The 16,112-nt window shown below is 48.7% G+C and overlaps 1 protein-coding gene across 13 annotated transcripts in view; it reads left to right on the top strand.

Moving 5' to 3' along the window:
• LOC137864206 (serine protease inhibitor Kazal-type 5-like) overlaps positions 1-10,712 on the top strand; it is a 96,890-nt gene extending 86,178 nt beyond the window's left edge. For 10 of the 13 annotated variants that reach the window (XM_068698103.1, XM_068698107.1, XM_068698100.1 and 7 more), the window contains 8 exons: positions 1,667-1,797; positions 2,372-2,453; positions 2,945-2,988; positions 3,970-4,060; positions 6,308-6,435; positions 6,802-6,865; positions 9,946-9,998; positions 10,462-10,712. In XM_068698103.1, the coding sequence (XP_068554204.1) occupies positions 1,667-1,797; positions 2,372-2,453; positions 2,945-2,988; positions 3,970-4,060; positions 6,308-6,435; positions 6,802-6,865; positions 9,946-9,951 (546 nt within the window). In that variant the 3' untranslated portion in view covers positions 9,952-9,998; positions 10,462-10,712. The remainder of the gene's footprint in view (positions 1-1,666; positions 1,798-2,371; positions 2,454-2,944; positions 2,989-3,969; positions 4,061-6,307; positions 6,436-6,801; positions 6,866-9,945; positions 9,999-10,461) is intronic. The other 3 variants (XM_068698099.1, XR_011101375.1, XR_011101374.1) reach the window with 3 other exon arrangements.
• The last annotated feature ends 5,400 nt before the right edge of the window (positions 10,713-16,112 follow it).

Genomic DNA, 16,112 nt, shown 5'->3' with positions numbered 1-16,112 from the left:
ATGTTGTGGGAGGAGAGCTCAGCCCTGTGCAGTCTCTAGGGTAGCTCAGTTTTTAGCTTTCCCCATTGGAAACTTTGCTCTCATAATGCAGCCACTGTGGTGTTGTGCGCTGATGCTTTCCTGGTGAAAGCAATTCAGTAACGAAAAAAAGAGGTACTCATCGATGCTTACCTTTTGATTTCTGCCATACTGGGGACTAGTGTGGTCCCCTTAAGCCTCAGTCTTGGGGATAATCCTGTTTTAGTGCTTTTCCTAATGACATTGGCACAAAAAAATGGAAGAGTGAGTGAAACTTGCTGATGGCAAAGCTGGGAGGCAGCATCAGCAGAGAAGGATCAGCAGATCAGTCAGGACTAATTGGATAGTGCTGAGGCCTGGAGTAATAGAAACAAGATAAAATGTAATAACAGAGTGCAAGATCACACAGGCAGTGATTAACGAGAATTCCTGCTCGTCAATTAGAAATGACAAAGGATAAGAAAGCCCTGCATTTATTAGTGGGTCAAGGATGCGACAGACCCATGAAAAAGGCAAATTTATGTCTCAGCAAGGCTTTTTCAGCAGAGGTCAGGCTGTGAACAAAGCTCCAGAAATACTAGCTCAAAGGGAGAGAGTTTAAGAGAGGCTGCTAGGGGAAAAGCAGATCAGTCTCTCAGGCAACAGCAGGCCCAAGGGTCACCTGGAGCTTGGTTCACCTGGTGTCAGGTTGGGCCTCTGCTCCCCACAGCTGGTTTGGCACTAGGAAGGTGTGGGTTTGTGTGCTCGGAGTGTTTTGCTTGGTGGCTGCCAGTGTTAGTCCAGTAGCAGAGCAGAGGAGTGGGAGGCTGAGGGATTTGGGGTGTGCTGCTGGGGGAAATCCCCCCTGGGCACAGACAGCTGGTGACTTCTAGGCAAAGGAGGAGGCACTGACCTGCTAAGGACCTTAATGCAAGCTGGCCAAAACCTCTTGTGTAACCTCTAAGTGAGCAGAAAATAGCAAATATTAAAACCTATTTGTAAGATGTAAGTGGGATCCAGGTATGCATCTTCAATATCTGCTATTTGGGATCAGCTGTTGCAGGATCTCCAGTAGCTGAAATTGAAGGGACCGAATGCTTCCCTCCAGGTTACATAATGAGGGCAAATTAACATGCTTTCTGTGCGGTGACGTTCAGCAGGGAACAAATTAATCATCTTCTCTCCAAACAGCCTTCCACAGCTCAGGGACTTTTAAGGATGTTTGCATTGTGCTTTTGTCCCAGAGTGTGGTTGGTGGTGGGGGGTAGTACTGCTTTCTACATGGAATTATCTGAGCTAAGATCTGGGATAAAAGCTGTAGCTGCGTGCTAAGGATGGTGGGAGAAGTGGGACGGCTTTGTTACCTATCGGCCACATCACTGGCGTGCTTTGGATAGCCCAACACGGAGCACAATAATTAGTCAGGCTGTAGTAGAAAAGTCCTGACACGTGCTGTGCAGGCAGAGGCACCCATCATTTTTCTGACTCACTCTGTTTATATACTAAGTGGCTGATACTGCACACCCTCTTCTCTCGTTCGCACCCAGCCTTCCCTGTGATGCATTTGTGATGGTTCAGTGCTTTCCTGGCAGGAAACCCCAGGTTTCTAAGAATCAGGTCAACGAGGCAGGGAGGACGGGGTGCCCTAACCGCTGCCCTCCTTCCACAGGATGACTGCAGTGAGTATCGCTCGCAGTTCGAGGCTGGAGGACGGCTGTCCTGCACGCGGGAGAACGACCCTGTTCGGGATTCCTCTGGCAAGCAGCACACCAACAAGTGTCTCATGTGTGCAGAGAAGTTGTGAGTATAGCTTCCAGCAACGGCAAAGAGGAAAACCTCGTGCTGTGAAACTGCAGCTTCTGCACCTGGGTGACGCCTGGGGGAGTCCTGAATCCCAGTGGCCCTCCGAGAGATGCTCTTGCCATAGGGCTTTGGCTATTGCCCCTCTTTCTACCTCCCTTTTGGTGAGAAGGGCCCAAGGGCAGGTGAGAAGCAGTGGGGAGTAGAGGAGAAGCAGGGTTGATAGAGGGCTACCCCTTCCCCAGGGGCTGTTGGCCGCGGGTAGCTCCCGAGGAGTTTCCCATGCGTGTACTTTGCCTTCCAGATGCTCTCTCTCTACTCCCATAGAGCATATGCAGAAGCAGCCCTGATATGAAAGCAGCCACCTGGACCCAGGATGTAGCGTACAGTGGGAATGGTGAGGAGAAGGGAGAAGGCTTAGGGGAGGGAATTAGGAGCAGGGCCACCAGGAACAGGGTCTGTGGATGGGGAGCTGGTGCCTGATGGCATGACATGGGTTTGCGGGGCAGCCCCAGGTCCTGGTGGCACTTGCACTGCCATAGCGATCCCTCTTTTCTTGTATCTTCTTCTTCAGCAAAAAAGAAGCCCAAAGAGGAGGCCAGTCTGGTGGAACTGCCCAGCGCAACAAACCGCTCACTGCAGAGTGTGCAAACCAGGTGAGATCGAGCTCGAAGCCTCCCCTGAGCTCAGGGAAGGGGCTGGGGGGTTCTGAGGGATCCTTGTGGCCAGGGACTGCCAGGGACAGCCTGTGGTGACCCCAGGGCTCAGGATGCTGGAGCCAGCTGATGGTGGGGGAGAAGCAGGTTGTATTGCAAGCCCTGCAGTGGGATGGATGTGTGTGAACATACAAAAAGTGGCCAGGTTTGGACATGGCAGAACAGGCCCTTTTGCTATCCTAGTGGCGTGATGCTACATGGGAGATAAAGGGCAGGTTTGGGATCTCCATGGTTCTGCCAGATCATTTGGTGGGAATGAAACCCTGTATGGAGCAAGCTTCAGAGCTGCTTCTTCAGGAAGAGTCCCACAGTTTCCTGGGCCTGGGAGGAGGATGGGGCAGGATGGGAGCTGATTTAACTTCCTGCATCTCTGCTCATATGAAAGACTTTTCTGTTTCTGGTTGACAAATGTGCTCCTGCCCCTTTTGCAGAAGAGTTGCATGAACAACAGACGGCCCTTCTCCACGAACAGAGGGTGAGCATGGCAGCCTGGCCCCACAAACCCCGGCACCAGTTTCTGTCCCCTTCCACAAGTGTGGTGTGCTTTCTCCTAGGGGTGGTTTGGAGGTTAATCAGGGTGGGAGTGGTTCAGCTGCACCCAAGGGCACCACCTGGGATGGAGCAGTGAGAGCTGAGGTGCTCAGCACAGCACTCGTCAGTGATGGGGAAGCTAGACATAGAGCAGGGCATGTTTCTTGTGCAACCTTTGCTCCTTTTTAAAGGCATTCTTGCTGCTCCTGTACACAAAGCAGTGATTGCTGTGCTCAAAATCTCTCAAGACAGCTTGCCAAGCAAAGCCTGCCTCCTGGCAGCCAGCCCTGCTGCCTGGCCCCAGCACATCCTCACCTGCTGGCTGGGAGGCAGTGCCTGGTGCCCCACATGCTCTCTGGGCACTGGTCAGTCCCCCTGGATTTTAGGGCTGCCAGGCTTGAGCAGGGGTCAGTTGCTGCTTTTTCAACGCTTTTGCTGAGGAGCTCTGAGATTTCTTGGTTTTGGCTGCTGCATTCCCTTCGTTTCCCCCAGCGCAGCAATGTCAGCGGGCAGACAGGGTGTAGAGCCCTCTCTGCAGCAGCAATTGCTGTAGAAAGCTGGTTCCCTGGCTCTCCTGGGATAATCTCTGTAATGGGGACCTGCTGCTGACTTCCACACAGACAGGTGGGGGGGAGCTCTGTTGCAGGGACTGCCTGTGCTGTATGGCAAGCCAAGCTCCCTGTTGAAAAAGTGCCGAATAATGGCATTGGACATTAAATTGGTCTAGTTAAGCCCCCAGGGTGGTGATGTGGCTGGGCTGAGTGCAGGGTACGGTTTTGGTACATGGCCAGGGGCTGCTTGACCTCCTCTGCCTTGGCACAAGCAGCTCTGTGGGGACTGGTGGGGAGGGTGGGTCTGCACTGGGCTCCCTGTGCACTGCAGGGGCTGTGCCATGAGCAGCTTCTGTGCTCTTTCTCCCTGCCAGCCCACAAGGAAACTCGGCCCAGAGCGGTAGGGACTGCAGCCCGGCGCCTGGCCGCACAGGACAGCGTGGAGGCCCCGACACCTACCAGCCGGTACGCCCAGCTCCCTTTCCCAGCAGCTCCTCCTGTTCCCAACATCACCCCAAAACCTCACGCTGGGACCTGTGTGCTCGGAAGGGCTTGAGTTGGGTGGCAGAGTTTGTATCCCGCCACTGTCCCTTGGCACAAGAGGGGTGTGAGGCTGGATGTGACCATTTGGGAGCCTCTAAGGCCAGCTCTGCTGCTGGAACTGGTTTGTTATAGGTGTATATCAGGTATGGGGGTGTGGTGGTGGTGGCCTGGGGCTCAGGGAAGTGGTGGTGGTGTCCCCCCCGAGTGCTGAGAAGATATCAAGTCAAAGACCCTGAACAGGGCTGGGGCTGACCAGGGGACAAGGACAAGGCTGACACAGGGAGGGAGCGCTGGAGGAGGGCACACTGAGCCATAGGTAATGACTGCGTGGAGTAACGTGGGAGGGAGAAGGGGGTGTGTGCTCTCCCTGTCTCCGCAAAAAGAAAATGCATTAGTTTCAATGAAGCTAAAGTGGAAATTATGAAACTAATAAGAGAAAATAAGTTACTATAAAAAGGATGACTAACCTGTGGATCTTGCTGTCACAGGGTGTTGCCAAGAGCTAGGGTGATTAAAAAAAAATGACCTGCCACTTATAGTCAATGCAGCAATTTAAATAACATTTTGGAAAGGATAGGAAATGCTTTTCTGTGGGGCTGGAGGGACCTGATTATGGACTCCCCTAACTCTCTGAACCCTCTGTCACTGATTGCTATTAGAAAAAAGACACCTGAACCAGCTCCTGTTTTTTTCTATTCTGGTATGGCAGTTTTAATGCATTCCAGAGGAAGCATCAGGCATAATAACACCAGTCTGCTTCAGGGCTTAGTGGTATTTCCTGGTAGCTCCAGAGGAGGAGCAGATGCTGATCAGCCTGACTGACGAGAGGTGATTCAGAGAGCAAACCTGCCCCTCTCCTCTCTCCAGGGCCATCTGTGGGGTTTGTCACAGGGAGCCCCAGTTCCCAGAGCTGAAGGAGGGGCAGCACTCGATGCTGGTCCCTGCGTGATGTGGGGCTGCCGGTGAGGCGGTGGTGGCGCACGCGTGGGTCGCACCACAGGCAGCGGTGTCTGATGCATAGGAAGGCATCTGGCAGGGAATTGCAAAGGTCAGCGCTGTCTGTCTTCACGTCATCGTTGATTACCCAGATGAGGGAGGAAGCAGCACATTAATGAAATTAGCAAGTGACGTTTAACCAGAGGGTGTTGCTGCAGCACCCCGATATCACAGAACCCACTGTGCCACCCAGCAAGAAGCTTTCCGTCTGCACGATGCTTCCCCCTCTGTAGTGCTGTTGACTCCAGCGAGGCAATAAATGATCTCTTTGTGCCAAATGGCACAGGGAGAGGAGGTGAGATGCCTTCCCTGTCCTGGCTGCAGATCTCCTCTGATTGCGCCATTCGCAGTCATTGCGACACATTTGTATAGGACCTGGAGAAAGAAAGGGGTTGGGAACATGTTAGTCACTCCTTTGTCTTGGACTTTTTTTCAGCCCCTGGTGCAGAGGTGGGCAGTGAGGCTGGGAAAGGGTCTGTGTGTCAGGGAGCAGGCTGCGGGATCTCTGATGAAACTTGCCATGACTCTGCAAACGTCTGTGCTGGTGTGGTTGTAGGATAATGACCTAAGCAGGAGAGGTCTTGTTCTTTCTGCTCTGAGTTTTTCCTGGCTGTGCCACGTGTGCTTTGTAGGAAAAACTGTGTTTAGATGCTTCTGCTGTCACGCTTAAGAGGAAACAGGAGGGCACACTTAGTCACAGCTGTTCATACATGCTTGCGTCTCCTCATTCCATGGGTGTCAAGTCGCACAGTGTTGCACCACCCTCAGGTGGCTGGACTCCTTCATTTTTGGCAATGAGTGTCTGCTGTCTTGCAGAAGAAACAGGCACGAAAGCCCTAATAAAGAAGGATTAGGGACAGGTAGCAGAAGTTTTTTTGCATTCTCATGGTTCCTCAGAGAAGTCAATGTGCCCTGGACCAAAGTGTCAGGGCAGATCAGACGAGCAGCTCTAGGTCTGTGCCTGGCAGGGGTGCTCTGGCCCCCAGATTTTGGCTGCTTGGTCCAACAGGAGGTGTTACCTCTTTGCACACCTGGCTTTGCCAAAGGTATGATGGATGTGCCGCAGGGCAGAGGGGCCTCAGAGCAATGCCTGGCTTGCGAGCACTGTTAAGTAGCATAAAGGAGGGTCTTGCAAGAGAACCAGCACCAAATGTGATTTCTTTCTCTCTTCAGCTGGACTGTGATCGAATTCTGCACGGGGTAAAGGGTGGAAGGATTTTCTGCAACAAATCCTCACAACCCGTCTGTGGCACTGATGGGAAAACATACAAAAATGAATGTGACTTGTGTTCAGCTGCCATGTGAGTAGGCGGAGAGATTTCAGTAATACAGGGCCATCCACCATTCCCGAGTGTCTTTTGCAGCACAGTGTTTGTTTTGATACATCATGACTCACTATCAAGTGTGTCCTTGGTGCCTTGCTGTTAAGCAAACATAGATCAAAATGCTTGAGATTAATCTGATGACAGCTAATTAAGATACACAACTTTCCAGAGTCCCCTGTTCCCCTTCTACCCGATCGTAAGATTGCTTGGGGAGTAATAAATGCCATCAAATTGGAAGTAGCATCAAAGTATTAAGGAGCCCACAGAGGACCATCATGCCGATGGCAGAGAGCTGTGGCATGGCAAGTGAATAATAAGCAGTGTCTTGTCCTCCCTTTGCAGGAGAGCGTCAGTCTACATCACAGTAAACTATCGAGGTGAATGCCGAAACTCTGTCCCTGAAATGGTAAGCAGCATGTCACTGTGGGGCTGGGGGAGCATCAGTCTTTTATTTTCCCTTGTGAAAGTCCTCTGCTGGCACTGTGTGAGCTTGTGGGGCCCTGATCCACATTTGTGGTGGAGAGGTTGTCGAGACAGAGTGAAAAATAAGAAGCTGTGGCCATTGGTGACGACCTGCCCTGCTGTGCTCACCCAGCAAGAGCCAGGAGTCCACATGTTGACCTTCTAGGCAGGTTAATTAACAGGTTAACTGAACTAACAGGTTAGCTGAACTAACGGCTTAATTAAAACCATGCTCTGGGGGTGCACTTCTGCCATGTGGCACAACAAGCTAGGGAGTTAGGCTCAGAGGGGCAACAGAGCCCCCCTATCTCCTCCTTTTTTTTTCCTTTCTTTCTGTCCTTGCTGGAGTGGGTGGTTGGGAGCTGGAGAAAATGGCCACCCAAAATGCCTCCCTGCTGTGCCACCCTCATTCCAGGTGTGTGCTGGGGTCCCAGCCTGCACACTGTGTCTGTGGTGAGAGCACCAGAGCCTTGGGAGTGGGGTGCTCATGTTCAAGAAGCATTCAGATAGGTTCAGACTTGGATTTAACTGAGGCATGATCCCCATATTTTTACCTAGACCATATGGTAGGAGAGTGACACAACATCTGGGAAAACATCTGGCTTTTTTCCTGAGACATTGGTGATACCAAAAAGTTCAGAATTGCATAAACCATAGAAGCCTCATTTCCCAAATAAAATCCATGAAGATGGTTGGGAAGTGAAAATTGTTCATGAGGTGACGTACTTTTGGGAAAGGTCTTGAACCTTGTGTGATTTCCCCCATAGCAGATGACTTAAAGACTTCTCATTAGCAGCTCAACAGCCCTCAGAGCTTTGTTCTACAGCCAAGGTCTCTTGATTTGCGTGTCCTGGGTGCGCAGGACTGATCTTAGTGTTGGCATGAATTCTTGAGAAAATGAATATTCATCCCTAGGGAAATGTTGATATTTGTTCCCACTCTAAACCTGGAGCGAATCAAGATATCAAGACAAACTGACAAGTTGTATAAATTTTTGTATGTGAACTTTGGCTTCTTAATATGAATTTTCTATTGATGTTTCCGTAGGCAAAACAGTATCGCCCTTGGCATAAAGGGCTTTATAATGCAAAACAGCCATCACAGGGGTTTTACCCTCCTTTGCTCAGAGCCAGGATGCCTGTAGATCCCCAACATGTTAAAAGTGAAGCATCCCAGCTTGTGTTCTTCTGTGAAACAGCATAATGCTCTCAACACCGTTTAAATCTGAAGAAATTGTAGTGCAGAGAAAAATTTTGCCTGTGATTGTAGTGGAGGTCTCTGTGTCTCGCCCTTCATTGTGATGAAGTCAGTGTTGGCTCCTGTACACTGGGAGCAGAGGCACTACGCAAACCTGCCAGGGGCTTTGCTCACGTTGCTGGGGACGGCCAGGACTGGGTGTACCATGGCAACTGAAAAACACAGAGGATCCCCTCTGAGCTGTGTCTGGATTGGGATTCCTTACCATTTTGTGCTTTACCAAGCTGTGCTAAGCTCTCAAGTCTTTGCAATTAGAGGAGTACGCCATATACTGAAAGTCAGACAATTTCAGCTATGTTAAAATTATTCCAAGGAGGGTTGGAAGCAAATAAAAGGAAAATGATAAGATTTTCCACTGAAAAAGGCCAAAACACCCCTCTGAACAATGAGTTATTCTTTCCTTATGTATATTGTGTCACTTGAAGAATCAGATTGGAAATTGATGGAAGCCCGTTTCCTTGGGAAACCTCTTGTGTCCATCAAAGACTTCCCTTATTTCTCAGTTGGAAGCTTATGAAAAATACCCTGATCAATGTTATTCTTCACCACTGAAATTCATGGTAATATGTGTTTTAATGCGTGAAGACCCAGGTACTTGCTACTTGCTACAAAAACCTGGAGGAGACCAGCTCCAGCCGTGCCTTTGGCATAAGAAATGGTTTTAGACAGCTGCAATATGCAGAATGAAAATGCAAAGGACCAAAGTTGTCTTTAAACTTCAGAAAAGATAATATTACATTTTTAGTAGCAATTTTCCTTGCGTTTTATTTTGAAATTAGCTGTGGAGGTGCTGTGTTGCCTGACAAAATGTGTGTCCAAGCTGCCTGATCTCTTCCCAGCTCAGTGCCTGCAGCCACTCCTGCCAGCAGAGCTCCTGCTGAATTTCCAGGAGTTGCTGGCAACGCTCCCTTGATGTCAGCCAGATTGCCATCAGGGAGGGGTGGCTGTAGGAGGGGATGGGAGCAGTGTGGTTTGAGAGAGATCCAACATTAAAGGGTACATCTGGACAGCGTGCACTGATGTGGTGGAAAACCTTCCTGCAGAGAGAGCCCTGGGGCTGTCTGGCATCAGGGCTCCTGCCTTCCATGCAAGGTCTGTGCCATAACCAAATTCCTTTGATCTGGTTCTGCTTTAGTGCAGAGGAGTGTAGCTGAGTCCAGGGCTTAGATATTTATTTTTTTTTAGCAGACCAGCTGGCCATTATGTCCTGCTATGCTGTGTCATGTGGCTTTATTAATTGTAGATCTTTCCAGAATGTTTCACTTTAATGCTCTCTTGCAATTCAATTTCTTGTTCAAAGGCTTTCTCCTCTTTCTCCTAAATCTCCCATGCAAGAGGCACCAGCCTGCCCATATTAGTTAGCAGGTCAGGCAAAAAGGGGATGTCCATTTTTAATTTGTTTCCTAAAGAACAAACAGACAAATTCCAGGTTTTCAACAGGCTACTCCATTTATTTACAGTGCTCTTTTTGTCATGCCTCTCTTTAAGAACGCAGAAGGAGGAGGAAAAAAAAAAAAAAAACAACAAACAGGACCTTTCTCAGCTAGATAGTGGGTATGGAAAGCACCTAGCTTCAGGCTGAAATTTGTCGTGTTTTCTAGTCTGGCAGTGACCCAACTTGCCTACCACAGTGCCACACTCTGCCCCAGCTGAATTGTGCAGCCTCTGAGCAGGCCGGAGGGGCTGTCATGCAGATCCTAATGCTCTGTCAGTGTAACAACGGTGTTGTGCTTGGGGATGAGCTTATTGCTTGCTCTTTTTTTCCAGAAGTAATGGAGTTCAGACTGCCAGCAAATACCAGGGATCAGCTGTGACCAAAGGTACAGAGAAACAGTAATTTACTCCCTTTTGGCCAGCCTGTCCTCTGGGGGTGGCGTGTCACAAGGGTTTGGGTGTCAAACCTTGCCTGGGCAGGTGGCAGGGCTGGGGCAAAGGGCTCTGCAATGTGCTCTTTCCCCCTTACCACAGCCTGGGAGCAAGGTGTGGGTCCTTTGCAGAATCAGAGGGGTGAAGGGAAGCCAAGGGGGCTGAGCCCATGGGAGTGTGCAAACTTCATGAGGACTTCCCAGTCCCCACAGTGGTGGGCTCTGCCCATTCCCTAGCTGTCCCTGCAGGGGCGAGAGGATGCTGGCAGAACTTATTGCTGTTGTCCCCTCATCACAAGGAGGCAGGGATGGCACGGAGTCCTTGAGAGTATCCCAGCTTGGAGCTTTCCTGGTGGTCCTTACAGGTCCTTTGCCTTCTGGGGCTACAGTAATAAACCGTCTCTCCCTGTCTCCCTAGGGCAAGTAAAGGAAGAGTTGACGTCAAGCATCAGGGGAGCTGCGGAGTTCCCAGCGCTGTTGGAGTCACCTTTGTCCCCTTCTGCAGCAAATGGGCCTGTCCTTGCTCAGGTGGAGGGCGAAGAGTTGTGGGGACCCAGCGGTGGCTTCCCAAGTTGGCCCCACGCGTGCTGTTGCGGTTGCTGCTCGGCTCGGGCTCTGCCACCTCGCTGTGTCTTAGCGTGCTTCTACAATAAAGATAACTCCACAGCGTCCTGTCACTTTTCTTCACTGAGCCTCGTGGGAGGGATGTGCAAGTCCCTGCTTCGGCTTGTCACCAGGCGTCCCTTGGGCAGTAAACGTGCATGGAGGCCCCAGGGGTGCATCTGCTGCCGTAAATGCCATGCGAAGATGTCAGACCCAGAGAGGAAGAGTGTGGTCTGGGTTTCATGAGGAGGGGCCAGGGGTTGGGTTCTCTGAGATGTGAGGCCTTTGATAAATTCCTTCACCTCCCCCTGGCCCTTTTCCTCTTGCCTGTAAAATGGACATTAAAAGATGCTTACCTACCTCAGAGGGTTGTTTTGAGATTTTAATTGGTTTACATGTGGAAGCCTGCAGAGGGAAATCTGTTTTAAAACACTAAACCTGGTGTGCAGGCAGTTTAACTGCTGCAGTAAGTGCCTTCTTCCAGCCCTTTCGGCTTTGAGAAGTGCTGGGGAGCAGATGCACCTGATGGGTCATGTCAGATGGACACGAGGCTGCTGGATCAGGGGCACGGCTGGGAAGGTCTCTGGGATCCACAGTGTGCATCTGGCCTGTGGCATCTCTGAGGCTGTGCTGGCCAAGCAGAGAGCTCAGCAGCCCACCTTGGTGGCCTGTGGACCACCACCACGTGCTTCTGGGTCACCTTTCTGCCTTGGCTAGTTTGTGCACAGCAGGTCCCGTGCAGCTGTCTGATGTCCCGGAGGGCACATGGGCTCAGCCAGTGCAGGAGGGGGAAGAGGGGAGAGAAGCTCCATGACTGTTGAACGGTTTAAATTATTTAAGGAAAGAAAAATGTCACTTGGAGATTTAGCTGTTTTGCAGTTAGATCTAGTTCATCTGTATTCTGAAACTATTTTGAGATGAAAGTGGGTCTTTGAGCTAAATGCTCCCGGGGCTAGCTAGGGGTCTATTAGCACCATGCACCTGAAAATTGGGTGGGATTTGCAAAGGAGGAAAATGTGATAGTGGATTAACAGAAACCTATTGGTGGTTTGCATGCCTTTCCTGTACTTTTATAGCTGTTACTTAAAGCAAATATGTTCTTATTTGTATAAACTTTATTGCAGGACATTTCCAGAAGACCTTGAGTGAACACGCAGTGTTTGAGTCCACTTTAGCTGTGACCTGATCTGTAAATACGCTCTGTTGCAGATAAGGCTGGAGTAACTTTCTTTCAGATTTTGGCAAGATTTCACTCAGTGCCAATTAATTTGGCTCTCCTCACAGATATTGATTTTTTTTTTTCAATTAAGTTATCACAATTCTTTTTTTTCCTTAATGCAGCTAATGAAAATTGATTTTTTACTCTCATAAAGTACTTCCGCATGTATTGCATTTATCAGTCTATGACTTTATTATCAGCAGATTCTGACATAAACAATGGTTAATATTTTGTATGCTGATTTTTAACATGTGCAAACACTATCATTTAGAAATAAATTATCACTGATTATTTCTACATGGAAAATCCCACCACGTACAGTTATGCAGGGAAAAGTCACTGGTTTCGTCCTATTTAGCTGTTTCTGGAGGTCCAAAATTTGTCTGTCTTTGAGCTGATGAAACAGGTGAACCCTTGAATGTTATTTATGCAGCTTGAGAAGGATGAATATGAGGCAGTAAAAATGTTCGCTGATGATGTCTGCTCACTGATTCCAGCTAAAATCATGTGCAGGAACTTCTGTGTGATATTTTTTTAAAAGCAGTACACAGTTTGAGGCTTAAAATAAATTCTTGCAGATGAAAATCAGTGCACTCGAAAGTGCTATTATAACTTGTAGTGATTTCAAGCATTCAGATTTTGAAATAATCACCCATAAAACCTACATTAATTGTGTTCCAAAACCAATGAACTGATGAGGAGGGTGCCCTACTAGCCTCTTCTGCCAGGGCTTGAGCACCTTCTGAATTTCTCCTGCTACCAGCAGAAATGATCATTCACAGAAATCATAGCTGGCAATAAGGGTTTATTAATCAGATTACAAAACTGCTAAGAAGGCCCACGGCAGTGACTTGCTAAATCTGCCTTTGCTGTTGTTAGTGAGCCTACCAGAGGTAGCAATGGCAACTCTTTCTTGCTTTCAGCAGCCCTCCTTCTTGTCATTCAGCCTCCCTTTGCAGATCAGTCCAAGGACTTATGGACCCCAGTAGCACCATATGCAGCAGAGCTCCAGGTGGGACTCCACATGAGTGATGCCAGGTGTTATTTCCATGGGGGTCCTAGGGAGAAGGAGGCAAAAACCTCAAGAGGTGTTATGAATATATCACTCTCTCCTTTTATTTTGCTCTTGGTTACCCTTGGTGTTGCCCTCTAATGCTGTAATGAGACCTAAAGAGCTCTTGATGAACCTGGAAAGGTACTAATACTCTGGGACATCTTCATTTTGCCGTAAATTGCACGTTATTGAGGGTGTCTTACTGCCAGTGGGCACGGCCCCCATGTGGTTCACAGCATTTCCTGAAGCTTGGCAGGACTGGCACTACAAATTGGCAGCTCTAGGCTGTTCACGAGTCTCCTGCCTTCTCGCACAGCGTTTCCTCGAGTTCTCCCAAACATTGCCGGGGTTTTGAGCTCAATTGCTCCCTGCAGGGGCCTTGAGCCACTTGCTTTTTTTGCATGGAAGGTGTCAGGTACTTACATAACCCGAAGGGACATGCAAATGCTGCTCTGGCTTTATACTGAGGACTGTTGACTCTGGCAGAACCCTTCGCAGACCTTGTACTCCTGTGCTGTTTCCCAATCCCCTGCGGCCTGTCCTTTTGGAGCCTGGCAGTGCTGCCCACCACCTCTCATGGCCACCACAGCAGCAGGGCCTGTGCATGGTGGCAGGGCCTCTGCATGAGCCTCATGCCAGTCTGCAGGAGGGCCCTCTGTTGCAGAGCCATCTCTTCTGACTGCCTGGGTCTCCCCCTGATGCTGTACCCTCCAAGCAACTGCTGTGTATGGGTTTCAGCCTTATCTCCCTTGATTATCACAGGCTGTGCTCCATGGCCCACCTGCTTTGTCTCAAGGACTGGTGAACGGGCCTCTCCTCTCTTTAAGGTTCCTATTTAGCACCCATTGGCATACGCCTCCTGTCCTGCAAAGGTCTCCCTGGTACACGGAGCTCTTGTCCAGGCCCTGGGACATGCCCTGCTCCTGTATGCTGCAGGGGTCCTCCTGCTGGCCAGCCATCCAACCAGGACTGCAGAACAAGACAGGGAGCTGGAAGAGCTCTCCAAAACTTTCCTCAAAATGAAGGTATGAGCAACTCCACTTGAGTGGGTCACTCAAAATAGTAAGATGTAGATGCAACTTGTTGCAAGTTAAAAAAATAAAATAATAATTAAAAAAAATCACGCGTGGAAATTCAGACTTTCCCTTGATGCTGAAGGTCCTAAAAGAAATACTTCAGTGTTAGCACAGGTGTATTGATATCTGCACTCTTGGTTTGTAGATAGGAAACAGAAAAAAATTCTGCATATATTTCTGAAAAACAGGTGGGTTGGCTTCATTGCCTTCTAGCCTCAAAGGGGTCACATCCTTTCTTGGCCCATATGGATGAACAAGCACTGCATTGCAGCTGAGGTGGGGGGTGGCAGACATGGGCTATGGCTGCGATGTTTTCTAGATCCCAATTCCTCCTCTAGATCACTGACAGGTGTTTTTTATTTGCCCCTTTAATCCATCTCCTATTGCAAACATTCCCTGAATTTAATAACTTAGCTAGAAGACAATTGCTGTGATCTTGACAGAACATGCTGAGTCAATCTATTTTAACTGCAGATTTGGTTTGCAAATAATGTCTCCTCACCAATAAGGTTCAGGTGTCATCTTTGTGGACATTGGCAGGGATTTGCTTGACCGTGACAGCTTTTATGGAGTCTGGCAATTAAGTTGTCAAGTTGTATTTTCCTCTGACAGGCAGCATTAATTGATGATGGACTTGGCTTCAATAAGCACTGAGAAAGATAGATATTGTGATCAGGGTGAATAGAGGTCCTTACACTTGAGAGCTGTGTTGGTCCAAAGCTCTGGAGTCCTTGACACTTGGTGTTGTTGAGATAAGGGACAGGGCAGGAGATATCTAGGCTGAATTTCGGGGAAGTAACGAAAGCAAGATATGTGAATAGAGACCTCTGTAACATCACTAGGCATCGACATAGCTGGAAATGTTGGTATCTGGGGAGGCTTTAACTTTGTAGATGCACACTGCAAACTACTAATGTTAGCAGAGCTTCTGGATATGAGGAGCAAACAGAATTTTTGATTAAGTAATCCCCCAAATCATGTCATTGTGGATTTGCTTTTCATGTGAGAAGGGTGTTGATGTCCTCCTCTTAGAAAAATAATACTGGGATGATTCAACCTGAGCTCACTCTGTTTAAATCATGCCAAAAATAGATTTGCAAATAAGGATTTTTACTACTGAGTACAGAATATGAAAGATTAAAACTTAGAAACTTGGAGAATCTAGGGTCCCAACTGAGGAGACTTGTTTTGAGACCAATGTATAGAATTGACAAAAAATCTGCTTAAATAAAGGAGAAAAACATGTTCAGGACTGATCTAAGCTGTGTTACTTTAATGCTGGGCAAACCTTCAGCTGAAGCTTGAAGAAAACTAAAGACATGAAGTGTAAAGGAATGATTGATGTACACTATGAATGTGCCGGAAGGTAATCGTGTATGAGCTAATATCAATCTTTACAAAGTTGGCTGACTTCCTAGATAAGGGAAGTACAGTAGATCTAGTCTATCCAGACAGCAAAGCGTTTGACCTGTTGCCCTGTGGGATGGTGTCATTTAGGCTTGGCGAGGTGGGTCAGGAATGGGCAACAGGGGAGGTGGTAGTATGTGAACAGAGGGTACGACAGGAGTTATCAGTGAACAGCCAAAAAGGTGGATTTGGGGACCAAACGTCATGGTTTTGTTCCTTGCCTTAATACAGAGAAAGTTGGTACATGGAGCAGATCTCTTCTAAGTTTTTTTTTTTAAAGGCAGAAGAACAGGATTTCTTCCAGAGGGAATGGGGTAACCTTCTGGGCTGCAAGTGCCCAGGCTCAAACTGACGTGAAATGTAGTGGTGAAGGTGCAAAATCATGCCCCAAGGTGAAATAACAAGGGTTTTGTCTACCAGCTAGAAGCTTGGTTGAAAACTACAGCAGAGGAGAAAAATCTAATTGCATTTATTCCGTTGTAGGGTAAATGAGAGCCTGCACTGTGCTGGGGCAGATCCGGGAGCGGAGGGGCCCTGGCACGCTCTCTTGCTGGCTCCCCTCAAGCCACACAAAAGGCCCCTTCCTGGCATACGTGCCTGCGTCAATCATTAGCTAGAAATCCAGAGCTGGGTAAATACATTTTGGTTTCCCGTGTTGATGACAGATTGGGTGTTACATCATAAGGTGGGACCATTTGACATGACAGTTC

Source organism: Anas acuta, chromosome 14 (genome assembly GCF_963932015.1).
Source record: "Anas acuta chromosome 14, bAnaAcu1.1, whole genome shotgun sequence".
Classification (NCBI taxonomy): Eukaryota; Metazoa; Chordata; class Aves; order Anseriformes; family Anatidae; genus Anas; species Anas acuta.
Note: the sequence above shows the minus strand (reverse complement) of the source record. Positions and strands in the feature narration are given on the sequence as shown.